General features: G+C 46.2%; 2 protein-coding genes across 3 annotated transcripts in view; both read right to left on the reverse strand.

Moving 5' to 3' along the window:
- The window catches only part of ODA-Dnal1 (Outer dynein arm dynein axonemal light chain 1), a 38,098-nt gene that overhangs the window by 7,690 nt on the left and 8,458 nt on the right, over positions 1–21,950 (reverse strand). The window contains exons 2-4 of the mRNA XM_069324502.1: positions 20,257–20,429; positions 13,251–13,362; positions 10,697–10,786 (exon numbers count right to left, since the gene is read on the reverse strand). Of these exons, the coding sequence (XP_069180603.1) occupies positions 10,697–10,786; positions 13,251–13,362; positions 20,257–20,429 (375 nt within the window). The remainder of the gene's footprint in view (positions 1–10,696; positions 10,787–13,250; positions 13,363–20,256; positions 20,430–21,950) is intronic.
- Positions 405–7,642, reverse strand: LOC138364605 (uncharacterized). 2 transcript variants are annotated; one of them, XR_011228468.1, is made up of 2 exons: positions 1,889–7,642; positions 405–1,494 (listed from the first exon to the last, which is right to left on the reverse strand). XR_011228468.1 is itself a non-coding variant. In XM_069324472.1 (2 exons), exon 2 carries the CDS (start codon positions 5,540–5,542, stop codon positions 2,636–2,638), a length of 2,907 nt encoding a protein of 968 aa, XP_069180573.1. In that variant the 5' UTR covers positions 5,543–6,775; positions 7,170–7,642; the 3' UTR covers positions 405–2,635. The 2 variants fall into 2 exon arrangements, 1 of the variants encoding a protein (XP_069180573.1); XM_069324472.1 differs by having other exon boundaries at positions 405–6,775; positions 7,170–7,642.

A 21,950-nucleotide genomic window follows, 5' to 3' on the forward strand; every position in this document is an offset into this window, starting at 1 on the left:
GGAGGAGGAGACCTGACACGGGGGCACGGAGGAGGAGACCTGACACGGGGGCACGGAGGAGGAGACCTGACACGGGGGCACGGAGGAGATCTGACACGGGGGCACGGAGGAGGAGACCTGACACGGAGTCACGGAGAAGGAGACCTGACACGGAGTCACGGAGGAGGAGACCTGACACGGACTCACGGAGGAGGAGACCTGACACGGACTCACGGAGGAGGAGACCTGACACGGACTCACGGAGGAGGAGACCTAACACGGGGGCACGGAGGAGGAGACCTGACACGAGGGCACGGAGGAGGAGACAAAGAAACACCTGATGGAATACGACATTAGCAAGACATTATGACACTCCAAATATCACCATGGCTACTGAAGGAGGAAAGAAGAATGGTGTGTATTATAGACTGTGGGTTGGTTGGTGTTGTCGTCGTTGATCCTCCTCTACGGACAACCCAACCCACAACTCGGTAGAGTGCTTATACTAGGAGATCACCCTTGGCGCTTCTGGCTCTTGGAGAGGGGCTCAACGTCACACGTTCAGGGGATGCGGCTCCAACACTTAGCCTCGTCGTCACGTGCACACACCCACTCGAGCCGCTGTGACTCCCCACTCTCTCCTTATGAGATATGATCTCCTCAATCCCCCTATGACTTACTAGTATTACCTCCTACCCTGTCCACAGCAGTGGTTCATGGTTCTTTCTCTCTCTCTCTCTCCTTCTTTACTACCTCCTGGGAAGCCTCACTAGGACAAGGGCAAACACCAGCAAATTGTGACACATTTACTGAACAAAGCACATACACGATACATACACACATATAATAATAATGAATCCTATACTCTATAATATCACAATCAGGTTGCACTCCAATACCATCAGAACTCTATTATCAGCTTATCAAGTGGTATCCTACCTCCTGGTTCACCACCTGATACTATTAACTTCCTCAAGTTGGTCAAGCCTACACACTGTTGCACCATCAGCAAGATAACATATATATATAGAAAATCAGCATTTGAATGCAATAACATATACCAGTATAAATGTTCATTGATACTTCAGTATAAAAAATTCCTTGACATAAGAATGCCAACAGTCACTCACCTCTCACTGCGTCTTGCACGCTAATGACAACCAAACACTATCAACTCCCTACTAGTAATCCACCAGAACTTCCCCCTTCCACCTCTGGAAGTTCACTACCCTATTTCTTTAGGTTCTTCCGGGCTTCACTACCAGGATCCTCTGCAGCTCCTCCAGGCTGCTATCATGAAGTTTCCTTGAGCAACTACGGTGCTTCACCCTTCTGTTAGGTTCTTCCACAGCTCTCTTGGCTGCTACACCACCTCTACAGAAGCACGTGACACTCCTCTTCACTGCTGCTTCTCCTCACAGCTCGAGGTCCTCTGCTCCACTACCTTGGAGTCTCATCAGCTACTTCATCTGCTGGCTTCGAAGTTCTCAGCAACTTCTTCCCCAAAAGACAAACCTGCAACCCATCGACACTCCAATAAAATGTTCCCCTTTAACACATAAACAAAAAATATTCACACAATATGTTTGCCTCAAACCTCTATCTGTTCTCTACATACAGTGAGAGTGGACTCCCCCGTTTTGGGCGGGTCCATACTCCACCTCGCCTGGCGGCGAGTGATCCTCACTCGCTGGGAGGGTCTTCCTCCATCCGGAGCCAGGCTCCCTCAGTCGTCCGCCAGCGCTCAGAGAGGACGGACGTCGCTCCGTGTTCCTCCCTCTTCACTCTCCTATTTCAGGCCTTCTGCCTTATTAAAACATGTCTAACTTATAAATAAACATCGCTACTGTCGCTGGGCACACGACCAACTACAATGCAATCACTATGAACTGGCGTATATCGTGCTTACCACAGATTAACTGGTCGAGGGCGCTTCTTCCTCTGACGAGCGTCTGGTCAGGGCGCTCCACACAGCCCACAATAATGCCTCCGGGCGGCTTAATATTCACTAATTATCGTCCACGACTTGAGACCACACGTCCCCAGCTCTATTCCACAGCTGGTACGTCTGCACACTTCTCTTCTCTTAGAGATATATCACTAGGGGTTCCCTTCTGACGGGAGCTCAAACGGAGCGCGGCTTCCCCCTGCGATGTCTGGCACTCAAGTGAGGTCAAGGTCCTCCGGAAGCGAGCCTCACGCCTCCAGCAAAATGTCCACATCTCCTAGCCAGTCATTTATCTATTTTCTTCTGCATTGCCCATAATCTCAAACTGTTACACATATCCAACCAACTATTTTACATATGCGTTATCACCTCAATACTTGCTAGACCTTCTAGTTAGGTCAGGCTTGCTGAATAACTCTCAAGAAGGGAGACTCGTTTCTCCTGCAGGCTGAGATCATAACACTCCCCTCCCCTTATTTTTGAGAGTTATTCCAGTGGCAAAGCTCGGGATAATACATCCGCCACCACACTGTCTCGTTCTTCACCCCATATACTTCCTTAGGAGTCTACAATTAGTTCGATGCTCCTTGCAACATCTGGCTCACAACTCGCCAGAAATATGATCTTCTCACAAACGATTTGACTTCTCTGACACCTCTTAGCTAGGCTGTCCTCTTTGGACGCCTGCACTCCCTTGGTCCACTCTACTTACTGTCTCCACCCTCCGTTTCCTCGTCTTCTCTTCACGTCCAGAGTCAGACATCTACTGTCTGTACCTCCTCTGTCGTCTTCACTCTTCCATCTACTGTCATTATACTTTCGTCTCCTGTCATCATACTTCACTCGCTCGTCTTCACCGACGATTCTTCCTTTCGTCTCCTCATTTATCCAAGACCTCATCCTGTTTGACTTCCTTCGCATCCTCGGATTTCTTCTATTCCTCCATGCTTGTATCATCTTCCTCTTCCCACACTTTTCACTTCTATACCACTCCATTTCTTCTCCTTCAACTCTTCTTCGTTCCCTAAAAGTTTCTTCGAGCACTGCACTACATCCAACAGCACTCGACCATACATGTCGCTTTGCCTCTCCCAAAGTGCTCGTAAGCATCTCTCCACACATACTGTCTCTTCTCCTTTCATTTTCTCGGCTATTACTCTTCTTCACTATCTCTCCTCCACGTTGTCTGCGAAACGTGTCAACTCTTGACATCTCAAACAACTTAACTCCACTATCCCTATGCCTCTGTGCTCGTGGACAACGTGACGCTCTACTCCCGTCCTCAGTATGTCCACATCTTTCCTCATTCATACTCAGCACAGTTGCATTCACCTTCCGACTCCTAATTTCAGCAGTCTGGGCTCTACTCAGGTCCGCTCTCTTCACATGATTCTTCTTCGGCTGGGCCACCTTCACTTTTGACCTCACCGAGACTTCATTTTCCTGGGCTGGACCTTCATCAAACAGCCATGCTATATCTACGTCGATATCTTCTACCGGTTTAATCGACACTGTCTCACCTTCTCCAGTGTCTTCCTCGTCGGCCACCTCTGCCTTCGTCACTACCGAGACAGGGTTTTCAATGGCTTGGCGGTCTCCTGACTCATCCCCTCGGCTGTCAGTCAGGTTCACACTCTCAGGTGTCCCACCCGTGCCGAGGCCTTCTGGGCTCTCCTCTGGCACAGTCTCCGCTACGACTCTCGGCAACACCTTTGTCCCGCACAAGTCATTCCCCAGGATCACTTGGACTCCTGGAACAGGTATGTCGGGGCACACTCCCAACATCACCTCTGCCGACACATATTCCGACCTTAGCTGGACAGTACAAACGGGCATGTCACTCTCCGACAATAACCCATATACTTTCATCTTCCCACTGCCAGCTAACCGTCGACCATTCCCAATCAGGCTTCTCGTAATCAAGCTCTGATTAGCTCCGGTATCTCTTAAGATACCAACTTCTACCTCAGGTTGGCCTCCTATACTGATCCAACCTTTGCTCATGAACGGCCTATACCTCTCGTTCACTAAGTTCATCTTCTGTGGTTTGTCTCGGAACACATTAGTATATTTACTTCGGGGGTCACACATGGCCAGGGTCACAACTCTCTTGCCCTGCCGACAATCTCGCATCACGTGACCCAATCCGTTACAATTGTAACATCTCATCTGGGAAAAATCTCTCCTATACGTACCAGAGTAGCTCTGACTCTGCCCACTCGTATTGGAGTTCCTCGGGCCAGACGTACTACTCGCACTCTGTGGAGCTTTACTGGACTCTTGATTCCCTGGATAACGATTAGTTTCTCGTTTGGCTCCTCCATCCTCACTTTCAGATGAAGTGCGCGACCTACTCTTCTGAGTTTTAGGGTACTTACTTTTATCTGCCCATTTATCAAAATTTTTCTCACCCCAGACTCTTCTGGGTCTTTCATAATTTCTTCCTCCCCAGACTCCATTGGGTCTGCCATTGCTGCGTCTCGCCTCGCTTCTCACTCTGTTCTCCCTTAAGCTCTTGTATGCTTCAGTAATCATATCTGCCCTATCTGCGGCATCTTTCACCTCCTTTATCCCTGCTTCTTGGATCTTGAACTTTGTTTCGGGATGCATCATCTCCAAGAACTTCTCCATGACCATCAGTTGCTTCAGGTCAGCGTAAGATCCAACTCCAGCAGCCTCAATCCACTTCTGGAATCGTCTTTCCAGATCTCTTGCTGTCTCAGCAAACGTACATGCTCCAACTTTCACCATCTCTCTGAAGCGCTTTCTATAAGCTTCTGGGGTTAACTGAAACGAGCGCAATATGCTGCTCTTTACTGTGGCATAATCCTGGCACTCTTCCAGTGACAATTGGGTGTATGCCTCCCTGGCTGCACCGGTCAATCTTAACTGGACCAGCTGGGCCCATTCCTCCTGTGGCCACTCCTTGATACTGGCTACTTTCTCAAAATGCTCGAAGAAGCTCTCTGCCTCTTCGGGCACAAACAAGGGAATGTCCTTCTCCCTAACCCTAACATCTGGTGGGTGTGATACCTGGGTGGTGCTCTCTGGCAACCCATGTTCAATCCTTTGCTCAGCCAAGGTTCTGTTCGCTTCTATCTGCATTTGTTTTGTTCTCTCTTTTTCTTTTTCGACCTCTAGTCTTGCTTTCTCTTTTTCTTTCTCCTGTTCCAACTCCAGTTCTCTTACTCTGGTTTTCTCTTTTTCTACTTCCCTTTTCATCTGGAGTTCTAACTTCATCTTTTCCAGCTGGAACTGTCTCTCCTTGTCCTCTCGTTGTTGCTGCATCTGGAGCTCTAACTGGAATCTCTCCAAGCTCCTATTCCGGCTACTTCTGCTACTGCGGCTACTCTTGCTGCTCCGACTCGATCCCTGGGATCTCACTTCATCCTGCCCATCATCCTCCTTTCCACTTTCAGCTCCTTTTTGGGCTCCTTGCTCTGCCGCTTCACTTTTGGCTCTTAACTGCCTCAGGATCTCATCCTTCATCCCAGCTACTTTAGATGCTTTCAACCTGATGCCACATTTTTCTGCTATTTGTTTCAATTGATCCCTCGTGCAACCTTCCAAGTCCTCGGGCTTGCCTGACTCCACAAACGTTTGCACCTTATCCATCTTTGTCCTGTGAGTCTTCCCAAGAGAGAGAATATACACCTGCGGTCACACAGTTTATTTCAGCAAGGGTGTACAAATCCACTCTTGGACAGGGTGTGGGTGTGTCAGTTCACTCTCCCGGACACAGGCCCCCAATTTATTATAGACTGTGGGTTGGTTGGTGTTGTCGTCGTTGATCCTCCTCTACGGACAACCCAACCCACAACTCGGTAGAGTGCTTATACTAGGAGATCACCCTTGGCGCTTCTGGCTCTTGGAGAGGGGCTCAACGTCACACGTTCAGGGGATGCGGCTCCAACACTTAGCCTCGTCGTCACGTGCACACACCCACTCGAGCCGCTGTGACTCCCCACTCTCTCCTTATGAGATATGATCTCCTCAATCCCCCTATGACTTACTAGTATTACCTCCTACCCTGTCCACAGCAGTGGTTCATGGTTCTTTCTCTCTCTCTCTCTCCTTCTTTACTACCTCCTGGGAAGCCTCACTAGGACAAGGGCAAACACCAGCAAATTGTGACACATTTACTGAACAAAGCACATACACGATACATACACACATATAATAATAATGAATCCTATACTCTATAATATCACAATCAGGTTGCACTCCAATACCATCAGAACTCTATTATCAGCTTATCAAGTGGTATCCTACCTCCTGGTTCACCACCTGATACTATTAACTTCCTCAAGTTGGTCAAGCCTACACACTGTTGCACCATCAGCAAGATAACATATATATATAGAAAATCAGCATTTGAATGCAATAACATATACCAGTATAAATGTTCATTGATACTTCAGTATAAAAAATTCCTTGACATAAGAATGCCAACAGTCACTCACCTCTCACTGCGTCTTGCACGCTAATGACAACCAAACACTATCAACTCCCTACTAGTAATCCACCAGAACTTCCCCCTTCCACCTCTGGAAGTTCACTACCCTATTTCTTTAGGTTCTTCCGGGCTTCACTACCAGGATCCTCTGCAGCTCCTCCAGGCTGCTATCATGAAGTTTCCTTGAGCAACTACGGTGCTTCACCCTTCTGTTAGGTTCTTCCACAGCTCTCTTGGCTGCTACACCACCTCTACAGAAGCACGTGACACTCCTCTTCACTGCTGCTTCTCCTCACAGCTCGAGGTCCTCTGCTCCACTACCTTGGAGTCTCATCAGCTACTTCATCTGCTGGCTTCGAAGTTCTCAGCAACTTCTTCCCCAAAAGACAAACCTGCAACCCATCGACACTCCAATAAAATGTTCCCCTTTAACACATAAACAAAAAATATTCACACAATATGTTTGCCTCAAACCTCTATCTGTTCTCTACATACAGTGAGAGTGGACTCCCCCGTTTTGGGCGGGTCCATACTCCACCTCGCCTGGCGGCGAGTGATCCTCACTCGCTGGGAGGGTCTTCCTCCATCCGGAGCCAGGCTCCCTCAGTCGTCCGCCAGCGCTCAGAGAGGACGGACGTCGCTCCGTGTTCCTCCCTCTTCACTCTCCTATTTCAGGCCTTCTGCCTTATTAAAACATGTCTAACTTATAAATAAACATCGCTACTGTCGCTGGGCACACGACCAACTACAATGCAATCACTATGAACTGGCGTATATCGTGCTTACCACAGATTAACTGGTCGAGGGCGCTTCTTCCTCTGACGAGCGTCTGGTCAGGGCGCTCCACACAGCCCACAATAATGCCTCCGGGCGGCTTAATATTCACTAATTATCGTCCACGACTTGAGACCACACGTCCCCAGCTCTATTCCACAGCTGGTACGTCTGCACACTTCTCTTCTCTTAGAGATATATCACTAGGGGTTCCCTTCTGACGGGAGCTCAAACGGAGCGCGGCTTCCCCCTGCGATGTCTGGCACTCAAGTGAGGTCAAGGTCCTCCGGAAGCGAGCCTCACGCCTCCAGCAAAATGTCCACATCTCCTAGCCAGTCATTTATCTATTTTCTTCTGCATTGCCCATAATCTCAAACTGTTACACATATCCAACCAACTATTTTACATATGCGTTATCACCTCAATACTTGCTAGACCTTCTAGTTAGGTCAGGCTTGCTGAATAACTCTCAAGAAGGGAGACTCGTTTCTCCTGCAGGCTGAGATCATAACATGTGTAACCTACGAAATGGAATCCAAACGCAACATTAGACAGTGGGAAGCTCTCTAAAAGCTTGAATATTATTAATGCTGTACCGATAGTCAAGAAATGAGACAGCCAGGAGGTACTAAGTGCAGACGAGTGTCTCTCACGTGCATTCTCTGTCAAGTATTGAGAAAATAATCAGGAAGAATTTTATGGGGTATCTTATGAGGCCAGTTTTGTAATAGCGTGTCAGTGTGCATTTAGAAAGGCATGTTGTGCCTGATGAAGTTGGGTCTACAGCGTCACCAAGACTAGAGAAGAGATAGAGAAAGCTGCGTAGATTTCATTATATTAGATGGCCAAAGAGTCCATGATGCCTGATAAATTGGCTAGCAAAGAAAATGGAGAGGCAGGCAGGAATGACTCTGAGAGTCATTCCCAGGAAAGAGAGTACCTGATAAACAGGAAAGGTGGTCATTGTGAGAGAGGAAATGTTATAGAGTGGAGGGAAGTGGAAGTCGTGGTCCAGGAGCACTCTGTCCTTGGACCCCCAACTCTTCCCGAAGAGGCAAAAGCTTGCATGAAAATGTTTGCATATGCTGCAGGACTGGTTAGAAGGGCAGGGACTGGCGGTGCTCGCAGTGTGCCACACCACCACACCTAAACCAGCTACACCATTTGGCCAGACTAATGGCTGCCACAGCAAACTTCCAGTAAATCAAAAGTAATTAAGTTTAGGAGAAGAAAGAGGAACCGAGAAGGACAATAACAAGGAGGAGTCAGAGGAGCCGGACAGGTGAGACTCAGGTGTGGACAGAACGCCACCTATAACAGCACACCTGCACATTAACACAATACCATCAGCACCACAAGACTCAGGTGTGGACAGAACGCCACCTATAACAGCACACCTGCACATTAACACAATACCATCAGCACCACAAGACTCAGGTGTGGACAGAACGCCACCTATAACAGCACACCTGCACATTAACACAATACCATCAGCACCACAAGACTCAGGTGTGGACAGAACGCCACCTATAACAGCACACCTGCACATTAACACAATACCATCAGCACCACAAGACTCAGGTGTGGACAGAACGCCACCTGTAACAGCACACCTGCACATTAACACAATACCATCAGCACCACAAGACTCAGGTGTGGACAGAACGCCACCTGTAACAGCACACCTGCACATTAACACAATACCATCAGCACCACAAGACTCAGGTGTGGACAGAACGCCACCTGTAACAGCACACCTGCACATTAACACAATACCACCAACACCACAAGACTCAGGTGTGGACAGAACGCCACCTGTAACAGCACACCTGCACATTAACACAATACCACCAGCAACACAAGGAGGTGACAGGTGTACGGTGGACCAACAAACCAAGAAGAGGCCACATCCAGAACACAATACACAGGCTGTGTTAATTCAGCCATATAGTATGTACCAATAAAACTAAATTCCCAACTTGTGGCGCATAAGAACAACATTAACAAAGTACAAATATTTATTACGAGCTGGTGCTGGAGATGAAGGAGCTGAGCTATGAAGACATGTTGAAGGAACGAACCACAATAGAAGGAACACAGGGGACATGACAACAACATATAAGATACCGTGCGGAAGAGACAAAATGGATAGAAAAATCATTTTCTTGTTTAGGGAGAACAGCCATGCTCCTCCAAGCCGTGTTCTTCCTCTGAAATGTATTAGTCAATTTTATTGTATTAAGCATTAAAAATATATTAATTTTAATATAAGAATTTTTCTTTAGTTACACATAAGGGGCATAACTGGCCGACCCTTCACAGTGTCCAAGAGAGAACTGGATAAGCACCTCCAAAGGATACCTGATCAACCAGGCTGTGACTCATACGTCAGGCTGCGAGCAGCCGCGTCCAACAGCCTGGTTGATCAGTCCGGCAACCAGGAGGCCTGGTCGACGACCGGGCCGCGGGGACGCTAAGCCCCGGAAGCACCTCAAGGTAACCTCAAGGTAAGGTAGTTAGGCCGAGGTTAAGATGGGTTAGGCGTTTAGGTTCTGACAACAATTGTTTATATTCGCAGCACGAACTTGCAACCCGTCCTCGACTCAAGTCCATTCCATCCAGCGGTCGACCCCTCACAAACGCGTTCATAATTTTTAACTTGCTGTTCATTCAAAACAGGAATTTTCTCAAATATAACTTAATATTATAATATATTTGCATATTGTGTATATATAGGCATAGGTTAGGTTAGACTAGGTGTTGAGGTCTTGTTGGCGATTATTGGTATTTGTAGTACGTGGGTGAAGCATTTACAGCGTTGTGGTTCGAACAAAAGTCGTCAGTGAAGCACTTGTTCCGGAAGTGTTCGAACGTTATCAGTTGTGAGTCGTGTGTAAACCGTTTTTCATTCATAAACAGCTGGGGTTTGGCGGGTGCATGGAATCACTTTTGGGTCTTTTAAAGGACGGCCTGACCCGCTAAACCCCAGCTCTTTATGAATGAAAAACGGTTTACACACGACTCACAACTGATAACGTTCGAACACTTCCGGAACAAGTGCTTCACTGACGACTTTTGTTCGAACCACAACGCTGTAAATGCTTCACCCACGTACTACAAATACCAATAATCGCCAACAAGACCTCAACACCTAGTCTAACCTAACCTATGCCTATATATGCACAATATGCAAATATATTATAATATTAAGTTATATTTGAGAAAATTCCTGTTTTGAATGAACAGCAAGTTAAAAATTATGAACGCGTTTGTGAGGGGTCGACCGCTGGATGGAATGGACTTGAGTCGAGGACGGATGGCCAGAATGACAGTCCGGTACTGTATATTCACTCAGTGTACGTAATGAAGGACGTGTAGGTCATCATTCATTTATTATTCTAATTATCTCGACCATAATAAAAAGTTATTTCATCTACCCGAGATCAAGTTAATTTACATATTTGCATGTGCGTATGTACATATGGTTAACTAAGTTAAAGAGTTTATTATTAGAGAGAATAGAGAGAGTCGTCACTGACCTTCAACTTCTTCAGGAGGCCGACCCCCTTCAGCTTCTCTATGAAGTTGTAGGAGATCCACAGCTGCTCCAGCGTCTCGGCCAGCACCTCCTGCCGCACCATACACCGTCAGTGTTGTCATACACCATACACCGTCAGTGGTGAGTGTCACACACCATACACCGTCAGTGTTGTCACACACCATACACCGTCAGTGTTGTCACACACTATACACCGTCAGTGGTGAGTGTCACACACCATACACCGTCAGTGTTGTCACACACCATACACCGTCAGTGTTGTCACACACCATACACCGTCAGTGGTGAGTGTCACACACCATACACCGTCAGTGGTGAGTGTCACACACTATACACCGTCAGTGGTGAGTGTCACACACCATACACCATACAATCGGTGGCTAGGGAACCATAGCTAGGAGTGGTGGGGGGGTAGTTTTTTTTCTACCACAGACGTGGCCACACATTTATAATGCTAACCAGCATATATACATTTTCTTCTGTCCTCCATGGACAGGGTTAGAGAAGTGTTAAACATAGAGTTCAAGGGTTTATTGAACAATCAACCACAGAAGGTGATTCGGTGTTTTTAAAATGCTAAGCTAACCTACATACGTAAATACATAGATACACAGATTTACGTATGCCCTACATAAAGTGTTTGATGTGTCTTTTACATAGTGTCATTAATGTGCATTTACAAAGGTGAAATATAATTCTGATCAGCTTCCATATATACTTTATACACATACACACACATATACGTTCATATGTTCATATATATGATGGTATATATATATACATATATACACACATGCATTCACATACATATGTCTCTTTTACTCTGACAGAGTGAGATAGCTGATAGAGAAACTAGTGTACAATTAAGCACTTAATCACTGAAGGTGATTAAGGTAGCTTTTACAAGCTCAGGTTATATAGTTACATCACATACATACATTGTATAATTGATACATTACATGATTAATCTTGGATACAAGTCCAATATATCATCAAGTGTTCCAGTACTCATATAGTAACTACAGAGTTCAGCATACCTTAGCCCAGGAGGGCGAAAGTCAGTCAATATGGAACATTCTACAATATAATGTTCAAGAGAGTGCATGTTTTCTCTTTCACAAAGTTGACACATTGTGTACTCGACATTTGGGTTTTGAGAAAGCTGCCAGATACGTCTATATCCCAGGCGTATTCTGGCCACTATAACATCACATTGCCGGGTTCTTGTTCTATTAGTCCCATATGTGAACGTCTCCTCACGATATCTATCATAATATTTAATGCTACAACTTTCAGGTCTTTGTGAATTTGTTAGGTCGGTGAGATCTTCATTAGTTTAAGTATTCTCTTTGTCACTGCTAATGAAACACTCATATCAATTTCTACCACTGGTTCTCTATAGACTGTCTTAGCAAGCATATCAACAGTGTCATGCCTTGAGATGCCAACATGTGATGGTATCCATAGGATTTTAATCTCAAATCATACAATTGGTGGTTAGGGAACCATAGCTAGGAGGAGGGGGGGGTAGGTGACGGTGGCTAGGGAACCATAGCTAGGTGTAGGGGGGGGGTAGGTGACGGTGGCTAGGGAACCATAGCTAGGAGTAGGGGGGGGGTAGGTGACGGTGGCTAGGGAACCATAGCTAGGAGTAGGGGGGGGTAGGTGACGGTGGCTAGGGAACCATAGCTAGGAGTAGGGGGGGGTAGGTGACGGTGGCTAGGGAACCATAGCTAGGAGTAGGGGGGGTAGGTGACGGTGGCTAGGGAACCATAGCTAGGAGTAGGGGGGGGGTAGGTGACGGTGGCTAGGGAACCATAGCTAGGTGTAGGGGGTAGGAGACGGTGGCTAGGGAACCATAGCTAGGAGTAAAGGGTAGGGGACGGTGGCTAGGGAACCATAGCTAGGAGTGGGGGTAGGTGACGGTGGCTAGGGAACCATAGCTAGGAGTAGGGGGGGTAGGTGACGGTGGCTAGGGAACCATAGCTAGGTGTAGGGGGTAGGGGACGGTGGCTAGGGAACCATAGCTAGGAGTAAGGGGTAGGGGACGGTGGCTAGGGAACCATAGCTAGGAGTGGGGGTAGGGGACGGTGGCTAGGGAACCATGGCTAGGTGTAGGGGGTAGTGGACGGTGGCTAGGGAACCATAGCTAGGTGTAGGGGATAGGGGACGGTGGCTAGGGAACCATAGCTAGGTGTAGGGGGTAATGGACGGTGGCTAGGGAACCATAGCTAGGTGTAGGGGGTAGGGGACGGTGGCTAGGGAACCATAGCTAGGTGTAAGGGATAGGGGACGGTGGCTAGGGAACCATAGCTAGGTGTAGGGGGTAGGGGACGGTGGCTAGGGAACCATAGCTAGGTGTAAGGGATAGGGGACGGTGGCTAGGGAACCATAGCTAGGAGTAAGGGATAGGGGGCGGTGGCTAGGGAACCATAGCTAGGTGTAAGGGATAGGGGACGGTGGCTAGGGAACCATAGCTAGGTGTAGGGGATAGGGGACGGTGGCTAGGGGCCGTAACTAGGAACATTACTCACCAAACCAGTAAAGTTCTTGATGTTGTTCCTGCCGAGGCTGAGGATCTTGAGGGAGCGGAGGTTGTTAAGCTGACCGAGCTTCTCTATCATGTTGGTGGACAGGCTCAACTTCCTGAAGACCACGGTCACTCTCTCAGTCTCTGTCCTGCCTACCACAACCTGTATCCTGGCTACCACAACCTGTATCCTGCCTACCACAACCTGTATCCTGGCTACCACAACCTGTATCCTGGCTACCACAACCTGTATCCTGGCTACCACAACCTGTATCCTGGCTACCACAACCTGTATCCTGGCTACCACAACCTGTATCCTGGCTACCACAACCTGTATCCTGGCTACCATAACCTGTATCCTGGCTACCACAACCTGTATCCTGGCTACCACAACCTGTATCCTGGCTACCACAACCTGTATCCTGGCTACCACAACCTGTATCCTGCCTACCACAACCTGTATCCTGGCTACCACAACCTGTATCCTGGCTACCATAACCTGTATCCTGGCTAGCACAACCTGTATCCTGGCTACCACAACCTGTATCCTGGCTACCATAACCTGTATCCTGGCTACCATAACCTGTATCCTGGCTACCACAACCTGTATCCTGGCTACCACAACCTGTATCCTGGCTACCACAACCTGAATCCTGGCTACCACAACCTGTATCCTGGCTACCACAACCTGTATCCTGGCTACCACAACCTGTATCCTGCCTACCACAACCTGTATCCTGGCTACCACAACCTGTATCCTGGCTACCACAACCTGTATCCTGCCTACCACAACCTGTATCCTGGCTACCACAACCTGAATCCTGGCTACCACAACCTGTATCCTGGCTACCACAACCTGTATCCTGGCTACCACAACCTGTATCCTGGCTACCACAACCTGTATCCTGGCTACCACAACCTGTATCCTGGCTACCACAACCTGTATCCTGGCTACCACAACCTGTATCCTGGCTACCACAACCTGTATCCTGGCTACCACAACCTGTATCCTGGCTACCACAACCTGTATCCTGGCTACTACAACCTGTATCCTGGCTACCACAACCTGTATCCTGCCTACCACAACCTGTATCCTGGCTACCACAACCTGTATCCTGGCTACCATAACCTGTATCCTGGCTAGCACAACCTGTATCCTGGCTAGCACAACCTGTATCCTGGCTACCATAACCTGTATCCTGGCTACCACAACCTGTATCCTGGCTACCACAACCTGTATCCTGGCTACCACAACCTGAATCCTGGCTACCACAACCTGTATCCTGGCTACCACAACCTGTATCCTGGCTACCACAACCTGTATCCTGGCTACCACAACCTGTATCCTGGCTACCACAACCTGTATCCTGGCTACCACAACCTGTATCCTGGCTACCACAACCTGTATCCTAGCTACCACAACCTGTATCCTGGCTACCATAACCTGTATCCTGGCTACCACAACCTGTATCCTGGCTACCACAACCTGTATCCTAGCTACCACAACCTGTATCCTGGCTACCACAACCTGTATCCTAGCTACCACAACCTGTATCCTGGCTACCACAACCTGTATCCTGGCTACCACAACCTGTATCCTGGCTACCACAACCTGTATCCTGGCTACCACAACCTGTATCCTGGCTACCACAACCTGTATCCTGGCTACCATAACCTGTATCCTGGCTACCACAACCTGTATCCTGGCTACCATAACCTGTATCCTGGCTACCACAACCTGTATCCTGGCTACCACAACCTGTATCCTAGCTACCACAACCTGTATCCTGGCTACCACAACCTGTATCCTAGCTACCACAACCTGTATCACAAATCACTCATATACTCAACATTTACTTCATACAACACCTGCCTCATAAAATACCTGCCTCACACAATACCTGCCTCACACAACACCTGCCTCACACAACACCTGCCTCATACAATACCTGCCTCACACAACACCTGCCTCATACAACACCTGCCTCATACAACACCTGTCTCACAACACCTGCCTCACACAACACCTGCCTCATACAATACCTGCCTTATACAACACCTGCCTTACAACAGAAATTATATATATATATATATATATATATATATATATATATATATATATATATATATATATATATATATATATATATATATATATGACAATGTCAGACCACGGAGGAAAAATGAAACAGGAATTTCCTTAAGTACTTTCGTATATTAATACATCTTCAGAAGGAGTGATTTTACAGATCGAGTGATGGGTATAAAATATATAATGATGGGTATATTAGCAGTGGTCTATATAACTTAGATCCATTTTTAATAGATCAGTTAAAGGGCGATTTAAGTAGGATCATTGAAAAACATTTGTCTCACTAATTCATTGTATATATTTACCACTTTATGCTATAATTATCTATGTATTGTGTCAGATGGGCCATTGGGCTACATCGGTTGGGCCAATTGGGTGCATCTGATGGGCCAATGGGCCGTCTGCGCTGTCCACGTATTGTACCTCACCTCACTTCACCATTCTCTCCTGCCTATTTATACCCATCACTCGATCTGTAAAATCACTCCTTCTGAAGATGTATTAATATACGAAAGTACTTAAGGAAATTCCTGTTTCATTTTTCCTCCGTGGTCTGACATTGTCACATTTTTAATCACGTGTTTATTTTCGTGATATACACACACACACACACATATATATATATATATATATATATATATATATATATATATATATATATATATATATATATATATATATATATATATATATATATGTCGTACCTAGTAGCCAGAACGCACTTCTTAGCCTACTATGCAAGGTCCGATTTGCCTGATAAGCCAAGTTTTCATGAAATAATGTTTTTTAGACTACCTAACCTAACCTAACCTAGCTTTTTCGGCTACCTAACCTAACCTATAAAGATAGGTTAGGTTAGGTAGGGTTTGTTAGGTTTGGTCATATATCTACGTTAATTTTAACTCCAATAAAAAAAATTGACTTCATACATAATGAAATGGGTAGCTTTATCATTTTATAGGAAAAAAATTTGAGAAAATATATTAATTCATGAAAACTTGGCTTTTTAGGCAAATCGGGCCTTGCATAGTAGGCTGAGAAGTGCGTTCTGGCTACTAGGTACGACATATATATATATATTAGTATATTTTGGTAGCAGTCTTTCCTGTAGACATATATTATTAAATATGACCGAAAAAGTAAGATTAATAATTCTAACACGAATTTTCTCAATCTTTCGTACATTTCTTTTCACTGCTGGTGGTAATTCAAAAATCAATTCTCCAAAATTCATTTTTATTTCTAGTCTGACGCGACACTTGAGCGCGTTTCGTAAAACTTATTACATTTTCAGAGACTTTAGTTTACACATACACAACTGAATAGAACTTACACATCTCCGATTTGTTTATATCTACATTTGAGTGAGGTGGTATTAATAGGGTATTAAATTCATCAACACAAGACAGAACACGAAACAATGGGTATTGAATGGAAGTGATTGTAGAAAGCCTATTGGTCCATATTTCTTGATGCTTCTATATTGGAGCGGAGTCTTGAGGTGGGTAGAATATATTCTATATATTCTATATTCTTATATATTCTATATATATTCTATATTCTACCCACCTCAAGACTCCGCTCCAATATAGAAGCATCAAGAAATATGGACCAATAGGCTTTCTACAATCACTTCCATTCAATACCCATTGTTTCGTGTTCTGTCTTGTGTTGATGAATTTAATACCCTATTAATACCACCTCACCCCATCCACCTCACTCAAATGTAGATATAAACAAATCGGAGATGTGTAAGTTCTATTCAGTTGTGTATGTGTAAACTAAAGTCTTTGAAAATGTAATAAGTTTTACGAAACGCGCTCAAGTGTCGCGTCAGACTAGAAATAAAAATGAATTTTGGAGAATTGATTTTTGAATTACCACCAGCAGTGAAAAGAAATGTACGAAAGATTGAGAAAATTTGTGTTAGAATTATTAATCTTACTTTTTCGGTCATATTTAATAATATATATATATATATGTCGTACCTAGTAGCCAGAACTCACTTCTCAGCCTACTATTCAAGGCCCGATTTGCCTAATAAGCCAAGTTTTCCTGAATTAATATATTTACTATAATTTTTTTCTTATGAAATGATAAAGCAACCCTTTTCTCTATGTATGAGGTTAATTTTTTTTTATTGGAGTTAAAATTAACTTAGATATATGACCGAACCTAACCAACCCTACCTAACCTAACCTAACCTATATTTATAGGTAAGGTTAGGTTAGGTAGCCAAAAAAGCTAGGTTAGGTTAGGTTAGGTAGACGAAAAAACATTAATTCATGAAAACTTGGCTTATAAGGCAAATCGGGCCTTGAATAGTAGGCTGAGAAGTGCGTTCTGGCTATTAGGTACGACATATATATATATATATATATATATATATATATATATATATATATATATATATTTATATATATATATGTGTCGTACCTAGTAGCCAGAACGCACTTCTCAGCCTACTATGCAAGGCCCGATTTGCCTAATAAGCCAAGTTTTCATGAATTAATTGTTTTTCGACTACCTAACCTACCTAACCTAACTTTTTCTGCTACCTAGCCTAACCTATAAAGATAGATTAGGTAGGGTTGGTTAGGTTCGGTCATATATCTACGTTAATTTTAACTCCAATAAAAAAAAATTGACCTCAAACATTATGAAATGGGTAGCTTTATCATTTCATAAGAAAAAAAAATGAGAAAATATATAAATTCAGGAAAACTTGGCTTATTAGGCAAATCGGGCCTTGCATAGTAGACTGAGAAGTGCATTCTGGCTACTAGGTACGACATATACATATATATATACACATATATATGTCGTACCTAGTAGCCAGAACGCACTTCTCGGCCTACTATGCAAGGCCCGATTTGCCTAATAAGCCAAGTTTTCATGAAATAATGGTTTTTCGACTACCTAACCTAACCTAACTTTTTTGGCTACCTAACCTAACCTAACCTATAAAGATAGGTTAGGTTAGGTAGGGTTGGTTAGGTTCGGTCATATATCTACGTTAATTTTAACTCCAATAAAAAAAATTTGACCTCATACATAATGAAATGGGTAGCTTTATCATTTCATAAGAAAAAAATAGAGAAAATACATTAATTCAGGAAAACTTGGCTTATTAGGCAAATCGAGCCTTGCATAGTAGGCTGAGAAGTGTGTATTCTTTATTCTTTAGTATTCTTTATGCTCAAGTAGTATTCTTTATGCTCAAGTAGTATTCTTTATGCTCAATTAGTATTAAGTTCTAGATATTAATGTTTTTCTTGCCCGAAACGCATTGCGTAATAGTGGCTTTAGGCATTGTATGTACTAGCTCTATCTATATATCAATCCATTAATGTAACATCACTTGTATGTATATACCTTACCTGAATAAACATCTGAATCTGAAGTGTGTTCTGGCTACTAGGTACGACATATATATATATATATATATATATATATATATATATATATATATATATATATATATATATATATATATATATATATAATATATATATATAAATCAACAATGATGAGTGGGTGAGTGTTGGGTGTCCAGGACCGGGTGAGTGTTGGGTGTCCAGGGCTGGGTGGGTGTTGGGTGTCCAGGGCTGGGTGAGTGTTGGGTGTCCAGGGCTGGGTGGGTGTTGGGTGTCCAGGACCGGGTGAGTGTTGGGTGTCCAGGACCGGGTGAGTGTTGGGTGTCCAGGACTGGGTGAGTGTTGGGTGTCCAGGGCTGGGTGAGTGTTGGGTGTCCAGGACTGGGTGGGTGTTGGGTGTCCAGGACTGGGTGAGTGTTGGGTGTCCAGGACTGGGTGGGTGTTGGGTGTCCAGGACCGGGTGGGTGTTGGGTGTCCAGGACCGGGTGAGTGTTGGGTGTCCAGGACTGGGTGGGTGTTGGGTGTCCAGGACCGGGTGAGTGTTGGGTGTCCAGGGCTGGGTGGGTGTTGGGTGTCCAGGACTGGGTGGGTGTTGGGTGTCCAGGGCTGGGTGAGTGTTGGGTGTCCAGGGCTGGGTGGGTGTTGGGTGTCCAGGACCGGGTGAGTGTTGGGTGTCCAGGACCGGGTGAGTGTTGGGTGTCCAGGACTGGGTGAGTGTTGGGTGTCCAGGGCTGGGTGAGTGTTGGGTGTCCAGGACTGGGTGGGTGTTGGGTGTCCAGGACTGGGTGAGTGTTGGGTGTCCAGGACTGGGTGGGTGTTGGGTGTCCAGGACCGGGTGGGTGTTGGGTGTCCAGGACCGGGTGAGTGTTGGGTGTCCAGGACTGGGTGGGTGTTGGGTGTCCAGGACCGGGTGAGTGTTGGGTGTCCAGGGCTGGGTGGGTGTTGGGTGTCCAGGACTGGGTGGGTGTTGGGTGTCCAGGGCTGGGTGGGTGTTGGGTGTCCAGGACTGGGTGGGTGTTGGGTGTCCAGGGCTGGGTGGGTGTTGGGTGTCCAGGGCTGGGTGGGTGTTGGGTGTCCAGGGCTGGGTGGGTGTTGGGTGTCCAGGACTGGGTGGGTGTTGGGTGTCCAGGGCTGGGTGGGTGTTGGGTGTCCAGGGCTGGGTGGGTGTTGGGTGTCCAGGACTGGGTGAGTGTTGGGTGTCCAGGGCTGGGTGGGTGTTGGGTGTCCAGGACTGGGTGGGTGTTGGGTGTCCAGGGCTGGGTGGGTGTTGGGTGTCCAGGGCTGGGTGGGTGTTGGGTGTCCAGGGCTGGGTGGGTGTTGGGTGTCCAGGGCTGGGTGGGTGTTGGGTGTCCAGGACTGGGTGGGTGTTGGGTGTCCAGGGCTGGGTGGGTGTTGGGTGTCCAGGACCGGGTGGGTGTTGGGTGTCCAGGACCGGGTGGGTGTTGGGTGTCCAGGACCGGGTGGGTGTTGGGTGTCCAGGACCGGGTGAGTAAAGGTACCCAGTACAGAGTGAGTGAGAACAATACCAATCCAACACTCACTCGCAGTTGACCAAGACCTGCAAGGCTGAGTCGAGCTTCTCGATGGGTGGGTATAGGCCGATGAGCTTGACCTCCGTGGCCTCGGCTGCCCTCTCCCCCGTGTTCTCCTCCCACTGCCGCAGGGCCTCCCGGATGGTGGTGCCCTTCTGCGAGTCTCCGCCTTTCCCCTGCGACTAGGGCGTACACACGCACACATCTGTCAATATCTCCTCCATCCTTACTCACATTTGGACTCATCTTTGTTAAAAGTAAGTTATATCTCTTGCCATTAATACTTGATTTACGAAATATGTACTTTTGTCACACTTCGACTACTATGTCAAACAGAAAGCAAAGACTAACAGTCAATCAAATAAGATCAAGTCCAAGTGCAGTGACAAGCCCTGTACCCCAGGGCACAGTCCTTGCACCATTGCTCATTTTTATTCTTATCTCGGATATAGACAAAAATACAGTACTAGTCACAGCGTTGTATCATCCTTTGCTGATGATTCAAAAATCAGCATGAAAATTTCATCTGTAGAAGACACTGATAAGCTATAAGCCGAAGTTAATAAAGTTTTCGACTGGGTGACGAAAAATAATTAACTGATAAATTCCAGGTACTGAGGTATGGCAGAAACGAGGAAGTTAAACGAAACACAGGGTACAGGACACAGTCAGACTTACTCATAGAAGGAAAGCAACATGTAAAAGATCTGGGAATTATGATGTCTGACGACCAGACATTTAGTGAACATAACCGAGCAAATATAGCGGCGGCCAGGAAAATGTTAGGATGGATTATGAGAACGTTCAAATCCAGAGACCCCACAGCAATGCTAATACTATTTAAATCACTGGTGCTGTCCCGTCTTGAGTACTGCTCAGTACTCACTTCCCCTTTCAGAGCAGGAGAGATCTCTAAATTAGAGGGAATACATTGAACATAGACAACAGGCATAGACACGATAAACCACCTAAATTACTGGAACCGTCTCAAATCTCTCAAGATGTACTTTCTGGAAAGGAGACGAGAGAGGTGTCAACTAATATATACACTACATGGAAGATGTTATAGGGTCAGGTCCTACTGTTATTTTGCACAGTAGAATTGAAAGATACGAGAAAGAAATATAGAAAAGAACTCCCGAGAGCCTCGCCAGGTAAGTGCGTGTCCCAATGTCTGTCCTTACACTAGAGAAATATTTACCTGAAGGCCACAGTATCACTAGTGGCCTCGACAAGGACAGAAAGGCGGCGGCTTGTCATGTGTCCCGCCATTTCACCTGACGATTTCATCAAGCTGGATTTTAAAATTCAGCAGAGTTTTGGCATTTATGGCTTCAGCGGGTAGGCGGTTCCATGGGTTTATAACCCTGTGGGTGAAAAAGCCTCTCCTGTTTTGTGTCCTACACTGTGGCTTGTTGAGCTTAAACCCGTTGCTCCTTTGTGTTACATCTGAACTTTTGGAGACGTTGTCTGGATCAGCATCCTCCAAATTGTTCAGCGTTTTATAAGTTTCGATGATACCCGCCCTGTCATGCCTGGTGTGTAGTGTTGTTAGCCCAGTGGCCCTCAACCCTTCCTGGTGTGGTGTGGGTAGACAGGTCTACTACAGGGAGCTGGTGCTGGGGTCACGGGCGAGGTGGTGCTGGGGTCACGGGCGAGGTGGTGCTGGGGTCACGGGCGAGGTGGTGCTGGGGTCACGGGCG

Source organism: Procambarus clarkii, chromosome 2, assembly GCF_040958095.1.
Source record: "Procambarus clarkii isolate CNS0578487 chromosome 2, FALCON_Pclarkii_2.0, whole genome shotgun sequence".
In the NCBI taxonomy this organism is placed as follows: domain Eukaryota; kingdom Metazoa; phylum Arthropoda; class Malacostraca; order Decapoda; family Cambaridae; genus Procambarus; species Procambarus clarkii.

Bases quoted from the DNA above. Each gene is read 5' to 3' on its own strand.
- LOC138364605 (XM_069324472.1), bottom strand. From the start codon at position 5,542: ATGGATAAGGTGCAAACGTTTGTGGAGTCAGGCAAGCCCGAGGACTTG.